This window comes from Antennarius striatus, chromosome 1 (assembly GCF_040054535.1).
Source record: "Antennarius striatus isolate MH-2024 chromosome 1, ASM4005453v1, whole genome shotgun sequence".
NCBI lineage: Eukaryota > Metazoa > Chordata > Actinopteri > Lophiiformes > Antennariidae > Antennarius > Antennarius striatus.
In genome coordinates, this window is record NC_090776.1 from 27,418,815 (window position 1) to 27,428,161 (window position 9,347).

At 40.6% G+C, this 9,347-nt stretch overlaps 1 protein-coding gene across 1 annotated transcript; it reads right to left on the reverse strand.

The window, feature by feature from the left end:
- Positions 1-1,223: 1,223 nt before the first annotated feature.
- LOC137598844 (uncharacterized) lies at positions 1,224-2,969 on the reverse strand. Its single transcript, XM_068319350.1, has one exon. The coding sequence runs from the start codon at positions 2,571-2,573 to the stop codon at positions 1,743-1,745; it is 831 nt and encodes a 276-aa protein (XP_068175451.1). The 5' UTR covers positions 2,574-2,969; the 3' UTR covers positions 1,224-1,742.
- Positions 2,970-9,347: the final 6,378 nt, after the last annotated feature.

Genomic DNA, 9,347 nt, shown 5'->3' on the forward strand with positions numbered 1-9,347 from the left:
GATCAGGAAGAAGGTTAATCACCATATCTCCCATACACTATTAAAGCCATGGTTCACCACTATGAAAAATTAAGATTAGTATTTCTTTAAAATGTTTATTTTAATCACTGATGGCAAAGGTGCAAAAAAAAATTTTTTACTCCATTTTATGCTGTAGCAGAAATATCCTCCCAGTTGCCACTCACTTTGATTATTGTACTTCAGGATGCTGACATCTGTGTTTGCAGATTTTCATTAAGATCAACAATAAAAGCTTCACACAAGGTTCCACTATTCTAAGTTATTATCCCCAGCAGACATGGCTGATTAAGTGGAAAAAAGTTCCTTAACGCTCAGACAGAGGAATTCTCTGAAGGTTTATTTTGTTTGTCATGTTCATTGTACCTTTTAAATCAATATATGCAGGAAACTTAGTTCACATAAAATTCAACATGCTCCGAGCTGTAATATCTTGGTTTTTTTTTAACTTTATTTTTATTTCTTTTGTCCCAGTGCATTTTGCTTGGAATTTTTTAATTCGGATCCAGTTGCCATAGATGTCTGCAGCATTCAGTTAATTTTTTTCTGCAATTAACTGAGACGTACCTTTTCTTTGTATCTAAATGTAGAGCTAATGCATAAAAATGTCAGTCGGAGAAAATTTGCAGTAATTTCAATCAAAGTGTCCGTCAACCACAATTGTATAGTGTTACTGTGAAAGCAGCATTTTTCTCAAAAACAGTCATTCGTTTTATTTTGTATGAGACATTATAGGGTAGAGCAGAAAAGGTAGACTGTATTGGACAATAGATTTGGTGGTCTACTGCCTAAAAGTGAAAAACTATAACATGTTTGCTTGGGTTTTTTTTTTTTTTACATTTTGCAGGACCGGTGTGTTGTGAAGCATTGTCGAGCCTAGTTTTAATCCTTTCCTCCACTGTGTTGTGTGATGTTACGGTGTTATCTTAATGATAATCTGTGCCTGTATTTCTGCCTTCGGCATATCTGTCAGACTGAGTTGGTTTAAGAACTGTGCCTTATCAACATCTTTGTCATTAAATCAGCTTTTTCTACAGACACATTTCACTGCCGTTATTCTTATCGTAACATCAGCACGCTGTGATTTGATGTTCAATCAGAGCTTTGCAAATTTGATGACGTGTGGGTGAGAAAAATGAAATACATAACAAAATGTCCATCTGGAGTAAAATAATTTATTTTATTATTTTGTTTTAATGGGAGTTAATAATCAGACAAATAAAACTGGTATGGTTTTGCATTTATTACATCAATGTCCTTAAGTTTTTGATTTTTTTCATTTCATGACTTAGAGTCTAATTTATTCATTTTTTTGATTACAAATAAGAACAGAGACGTTTTTAACATTCCACTAATAAATTGAGTGATTTTACCCACAGGTTGTAGTTACTATACTGCAAGCTGGATGCTGAAAACCTGCGTTAGTAATGGCTTTTTCTCAGTGTGAAATAGAATGTAAATACTTGTATGTCAAAGACTTTATAGCATGATGTGTGATCTCATGGCAAATGTGCTGAAAAGTACCTCTCAAATGCTATATGTACCGAGGCAAGCGATTAGTTTCCAGTCAAACTGACCTCTGGAGGCTGGGACTAGTACTCAGTTCTTCTAAGAAAGCACTGTTCTGTATCACTGAGTGTTCTGATTGTCTCAGCATTGTGCTTGAGCGGAGGGCAGTGCCAAATGAACTCCTCTGATTCAATCCTTGACTGTTTGACACTGCACTAGCCAGTCAGTGAGGAGGGTGAGACTCCCTCCCCCAAACAAACTCTCTTACTGTGGGGGAAACTGCTGCATGGTAAAGGTCCATGAGGTCTCTTGCATGGTGTCTGAAAGGTAGATTCAACACTCTCTCTCTCCTCCCATAATGCACTGAGAGTCTCTGGAGGCTGATAGCCTGGTTCCTGTGGATCCAGGGGGTCTTTGGAAAGAAGGATGCTGATGGAGGGCACGGTCCTGTGCACGGTCATCTCAGAGTTCCCCCTTTCTGTACTCTCCCACACCTCTTTCACCACCTTGTACTGCAGTTTGGTCAGCTGGTGCAAGGGGCCCACTTTCCGCTTCATTATCTCAGCACAGGTGATGGTTTTTGTGACGGCGCGACCTGAACCTGTGAAGACCACCTGCCTGAGCCCAACGCCACTCACACCACCATCACTTACACTCCTCTCTCCCTGCATCCGAGCCATAGCAAATCCCATTAAGTTACGGATCTTACTTCCCTCCTTCACGCGCATCTCCAACACCCCAGTCGCCAGTCCAGGGAAGGGAGAAGGACTATTCTCCTCAGTTCGGCAGACTTTCTTGAACCCTTCCTGCCCTAGTTTGGGAGCAGGGGGAGGGACAGGTAGTGGTGCCAGGGGGGTGGAAATAATGTTCACCAGTGCAGGCTGGCCCGAATTGCTGTATGTTTGGTGCTGATAGACAGAGCAGGTCTCTTGGCTGATGCCATTCTCCATGTGGATTGATGTGTTCAACCCTAGTCCTGGGTGTGGCCTGACAGTGTCTCTTAAGTACGGACTGTGGCTACTGACCACTCCACACCCTGTGAACATTTCCTGTGACCTCAATGCTCCACCGCAATGTTAGTCCAGACGAAAACTTTCCCTCTTTAGAGAACCGCTCAACATCATTGTGGCACTTTGCTCTCCCTCCAGTCAATAGCTGTGAAGTTTCAAGACTTAAAATAAGCAAACGCGTATCGATGAAGTCTTTAATGGTCCCTCTCTGTAATAGCTTGAAAAATGAGATAAATATCTGGCTATTGAATTAAAAGCATTGTCAGAATCATTCAAGATACTCTTTAAAGGACATGACAGTTTCATGCCACAAATAATCATTTGAAATGAGCTCCAGAGATGGACAAAAAAAAAAAAATTATAATACCAATTATTAAAAATAATATGTTGAATTACCTTCTATCCCGTTTTTGCATGTATTTAATGTCTTGCTTTCATCTGTTGTAGCTGCAAAAAACAAAACTAAAAAAGTACTTTGGTTCATCTTCAATAAAACTTTTATAAAGAGAAACTAAAAGTTCACATCAGGACTCCACCTTTTTCGTCATGATCCGGTTCAGTATTGATGAGTTTGCTGATCATGTTGCCTTAAACCCAAAATTGACCTTTTGGATTGTCCAGCTGCTCCACCTCCTCTGTCGGACCTGTGGATGTGCTCCTCCAGTTTGAGTGGGTCTGCGTCTCTTCTCTTTGTGTTCATCTGGGGGTCCAGAGTAGTTTAGGCCAGGGATGTAGGAGGTCTGCACCCAGGGTTCTCTCCCCAGGGCTCTGTCTTGTCTCCAGTGATGCTCTGGGAAGTCTATTCTGTTCCCTACAAAGAGACATAAGGGACAAGAGCTGCCTCACAAATGCTCACAGGAGGAGGGTCTGTGTGGTTGAGGGGGAGCATGTGGGAAAGGGGAGACAGCCCTCTTAAAGGCGCAGCTCTTTTCATCTTTTAGATGAACACCCTTCCCTCCACAACTGAAGCCTGCCATCTGACGGAATGGAGAAAGGCAGGGCTACTGTGTCCCTTTAAAACCTAGAATGCAGATCCCCGGCAACTTTGTCAATCTCTTTAGAGGACGTTCCAGTGTTCAATGTACATGACTGATTAAACCTGCGCCTCAGAAATAGACTCAGTGAACCTTTAAAAATGTATTTTCAGCTACGAAACAATGAATTGAATTAGGTCTGTTATAATTGAAAACATCCGTCAAAGAGTCACTGAAAGTCAGCAACATTAAATTGCACTGTACTTAGCCTTTATTCTATTAGATGTTTGTGGCCATTACAATTTACATAATGCACCATTAATAGCTTAATTGTTGAGGCAATCAAGTGGTGCGCTACGAATGCCCTTCTCTCAACGCTTGAGTTGTTATATTGTTACAGGTCTGGAGAGCCCTTGTGATCAAGGACATAAGAACCACAAAAAGCACACAGCCATGACTTCCATGTTCATGGTGCTGTATTAATAGTGACCGTCTTCATTAGCCTGGTGTATCTGTGCAGGTGAGTAGATGGGGCTGACAGGTGGGGTTATTACCATCTTAATGGGCTTTCTATCACCAGTGGAGGGCGCTGGCTTGTTCCCTTTTCCAATGAGTTAGGCCCAGACAGCTGTAGCATCGTCCCGTTCGGCCCAGTCTCCCGTTCGACAGGTGGATTTGTTTTTGTGTGTGACTGACAGATGGGAGAATAGGTAAAGACAGCCCGCTGAGGCTGAACCTATGAGACCAGGAGAACGAGGCAGACAATTCCTAACTACTTTCTGCTCGGTATATCCCAATGGTGCACAGTTGTACACAGTAAGTATTAGCCGACTATGGTTCAGGCCTAGCCTTACTGTGAGGCTAACTCATAGTGGCATGTGTATTATATTGGATCCCTATGGTCATCAAGGAAAAAACATGGAAAAGCCCCTTCACCTCCATCTCCTACTGACAAAGTGAAATTTTGGTTTTGAATGTCTTGAATTGGATGGAGCCTTTATTGAACAATCAAATCATTGATTATTCCATGTACTGACTAATTTTTTATTTTATTTTTTTTGTTGCTGCTGGTACATATGGAGTAGGAGAGCTCTTTATCCCTGCTGGAATCATTACAGACACTGTAGGAGACACAGTAACAAATGTCATCCTTTTTTCTTGCTTTTTCTGTAAGCTAAAAAGATCGAGGGGGAAGCAGGGGGAGGAGGGAGGGTCTGTTACGTTCACCACCGGAGTGATCATTCTGTTGTTTGGGAGAAATTACCCTCATCAGTCATACAGAGATGCACAGCTGCCTAAAGGGATCTGGTAATGTTACTGCATAATAAAGTATTTTTGTGTATATGTATGTGCCGAGTTACTACAGGAGGAGGCAAGAAAGCAATGCAGGAGGGCAGGGGGTACGACAAGTATCGAATAACCACAGAGGTTAAAATTGATGATAAATGCACCTCTCTAATCATCCCTCCTTATGTCAGAATGTCAACAAATAATTTACTATTTATCAGTTTAACTTCAGAAGCCTGTTTACTGATGAGATTGTGATAGATTACGCAATTCAGCCTTGAAGTAAAAATGCAGGACTTTGAGCAAAAACGAAATACAATCAAGAGTGTTGCAGCAGTTTGGGGTATTGACCCTTTTTGAGCAGAGTACCTTTTTTTTTCCTATTAAGTGGCTTCATTTAATGATGGGCACAGGATCACACTTGGACATAGTGGTTCAAAGCTCCTCCATAGAGCTGGCCTCTGCTCCTGAAGCTCTCTAAACACTTACTCCTCACTTTATCTGACCTTGGCTGACATCTGTTACGGTCTAGGCTTTCTCTCCTGCATGCTCAATTCCCTGTCTTCATTCAGCAACCACCCTCGGCTTTCACTGCTGCCAACCAGAATTTAAGTAAAGAAACCCATTTATTCTCAAACACATTGACAAATAGCGGTGCTTGTGTCTTGCTGTTCTCCCTCTTCCCTATGTACTTCAGATGTCTGAAGTGGTTCCTGTTATGAATTGTGGTGCTCTCCTTTTGTTGTTTTTTTGCAGCATTGCAGAGTCGAGTTGTAGAGGGGCTTGTTATGCTGTTGTCAGGACTGCACATAAGCGCGGTGCCTCACTGTGACAGCCGGTCCCTCACTTTACGTTAACCGCAAGTGTTTTCACGGTCATCAACCAATGGTGGCCTGGAGGCTGTCATTTCACTCCGTGTGGAGCTCGCCTACGGCTTGGTTCTGCCCCACAAACTCACAGCCGGCCCTGATGAGGGGAACGGTACAATATACACATGCATGTGCACCCACAAGTATGCACACAACCATCGGAAATGCGCTTGCACACACACACACACACACACACAACTATATCCTCAACATAAGGAAAGCTGTTGGAGCAATTACAGAAACATGGCAGAACACGATGAAGCAAGCTCCACTATCAGAAGGGAAATAGAGTGAGCAGAGGAAAAATGATGACGCCATTAATAACAGGGAGGCTCAGAGGCACTGAGGGAGGTGGGGGTGGATGACCCTCTCTCTGATTTCTCTGTGACAGCACTTTGAGGTGCAAATGGTTGTGTTTTCAATTGAATTTTTTGACATTTGAATGGATTTTTTTTTTCCATTAAAGTCAAGAAAAATTTATAACACTGGTGTAATAAAAGACATGATGTGTGAAGTGATGCTTCCTTATCACGGTTACATCCATTTCTTTTTTTTTTTGTAAATGACAGGTCAGACTTACTTATTCTTTCTTTTTGCATCTCCTACTCAGGCTGTTCATAAAAATGTCTTCCATTAGCCACTACTTTACCCTCAGCACTGCAATGCAGATGTGTCTCTCACAGTTGCAGGAAATTGTCATCGACAATGCTTAAGATGACAGAGAGAAAGAGAGAAAAGCATGAAATGGGTGGAGCTGGAGGTGGAGGGGACAGAAGTGGTTGGAAAATGTGAAATAACACTGTGGTAAAGTGTGTCTATATTTGGAAATGGAGACCAATAGAAAATGAAAGCAAAAATAAACAACATGGAAACTCATTTTACGAAGCTTATTACTGAAGGGCTTTTCTGAACTTCTTCAACTATACAGTTTTACAAAACTTGATGTGAAAGAGGTAGCAACTCAATCCAGCAAAAGTAAACTTTACTGGTTCCAAATCAAGTTGAAAGTATAGGTACACTTGAAAACTGCATCAATGCTGCTATGGCTGTCTTTGCATGTGTTTTGATTAACGGCACTGTCTCTAATTTAAATTGGAAGCAGCAGTTGATAATCAAATTTGTATTCAGTGCTTCAGTTTTATCTAGCCTCAGGCTGAAAGTTAATGGACTTTATAGAAAAATTGGGATCAATTATACCAAGAATTAATTTGCCACACTAAAACAAAAGCAGAAAATAAATGAATGTCTCACTTTGAGGATTCACAAATTTTGCAGCTTTCAATTTAAGACCATGATGTTACTCTGTATATTCACTGACAAATCAACAGACATGTGACAAGAAGAATACACTTGATCTGAATAGTAACAATCATCTTTTAAGACAACAAAGAGATGGAGCTGATGTTGAAGCAAATACCATGTGGTTAATGTTCACAGGCAATATGCTCTTACACTGTAATCAGTGTCTTTAATGAAATCTGGTAGAACTAAAATTTCATCTTAGGGATTTTGTGTGTAACAACATATACTGTATTCACATGTTTTAATATACTGTACTGTAGTTGTCCAATCATCCGGAAAGCTATCTGTGTCTTACTTGTATGATAACAAAAACATCCTTCCTACTGATGATCATATCCGTTGACAATCGAGTATGATTCAAGTGACCACACGCAACAGACAAACCCAAAGTTTGCCACCTTCCTGACTCAAGGACATGCAAGCACTCATTCCTTATTAATGGACTGATGACACAAACAGCCTGTCACCACAGTTACATTATGTTTAAAATTGTATTATAATATATAAAAACTTGTTTTTTTGCCCCAAACCCCATTTCCCATTTTCAGCAATAGTCACTGAGTATGCACATGCAATTATCTTTTTCTAAAGGCATTTTCATTTCTGTCTCAGGCAGCTTTTCCCATGTGGTATTTTAAATTGTCTGCACACTATGAAGGGATTAAATGTAAACATGCATTCCCATTTAACTACTTAACCACTTATAAATTTAACTCATTGTTAAACTTTTGCCTCATTACTGACAACTCTCCCAATAGCATACTGAAATGCCATTTGTCACTGCTAATGCAACAGCAGTCAGTGCAGAAATTTATAAGTACAGTGAGCCCTCGTTCTTTGTGATTAATGCATTCCAGGACCCACAAATAGTTAAGGAATTCCGCGATAGAGTTACGAACTGTTTATCTTATTATTATTATAATTATTATTATTATTATTATTATTATTATCAGACATCCTCAACCCAATAATGATAACAACCCCATTGAGCCAGCAGAATGTCCTGAGGGTCATTATTATTTAACAGTATTGTTTTTAATTTTTAATATATGCACAGACACTTAAAACCAGCAACAGGAACACACTGCAAATGCAACTAAAACAATGGGAGAAAAAAACAACAAGTGCCCCATTGTGTCTCCCTCACTTGCCCCTGTGTATAGGTATCCCCTATTCATGTTACAATCATTCCCCAAATGACTAATTAATCAAACTGCCACTTGTGGAAAATGTTGTCACGTAGTTATCAATCATGAAGGAAAATAAAATTAGCCCATAGTGAGCACATGCAGTAAACCCAGAACACTGTACACTTGTTTTAATTGACTGTTCAGCTCTGGCCCATCCAGTGACCGTCACAGTCAATCATCTCCTGCAAAATCTGAGAAATTGCTCCTCAGCTCCTCAGCAATCTAAATAATATTTTTGAATGATGACTATTTTTTTTTCTTTCTGTAGCCCTCTGGCAAAACATGTTTTGATTCAGGATTTACCAGCTTATCTACATCTATTCTCTAATTATTCAGATCAGCTTTGAGATGATATTGTTTGCATCATTAGATACTTTTTTTATACTTGTCCTTCTCTCGGGTGTAAAACTAGTCTTCAGCAATGGTGTGTTGGAACAGTGGCATCTTTACAACATAATGAGAAAAAGTAGGTTGTGGCTCTTTGTCCCCCCCCCAGTGTCTCATAAACACCTCCATGTCACTGAGTTTCCAGATGGCCATGCTTCTCTGTATCCCACAGTCCATAGCTCTCAAGTTCCTGGTGCATGCATTTGCTCTGGGTCACTGCTCACTCCAACATGCTAGAAGATAATGAGCACTGGTCCTACCCAGCATGCCTCCTTGCAAATGTTCTCCATGGAAATGACTGCTTTTTTTTTTTTTTGGCGTCACATTGAAAGCAGTTTGGGTGCAAGCTTGTGTATAGATGGAGGTTTTGTGATACACCTGTGGATGTAGCTTGGTAGGTGTGGATCTTTTGCTCTGACCTCTTTGCTGACTCTTCTTCGTATATCCTGGCTAGTGACTGCTTTGTTAGAAAACACGGCAGCAAACTTTTAAAGATATTTCTCAGGTCCGCACCAGATTTATCCTGCATTTAATTGCATCGGAGAGCAATCAGTCTCTGCCCCACAAATCCCTGGTAAAGCTGAGCTTTACAATAGAGCCATAATTGCAGGAGTTTAATTGCCTGCCAATGCTCTGCTCCCACTGCCTGCTTGCATTGAAGAGCCCAATAATTAGAAACACAGAGAAATTAGGTGGTAATTTTGTGTTGGCAATTATCATAATGCAAAAGAAGTGCCATTAGTATTGTTAGCCCCACAGTATGTAATCCTTTGACACTGTCAAGTCCCTCTCTTGGCTGCT

What these genes read in the sequence shown, in the direction of transcription:
- LOC137598844 (XM_068319350.1), bottom strand. Translation starts at nt 2,573, where the DNA reads ATGTTCACAGGGTGTGGAGTGGTCAGTAGCCACAGTCCGTACTTAAGA.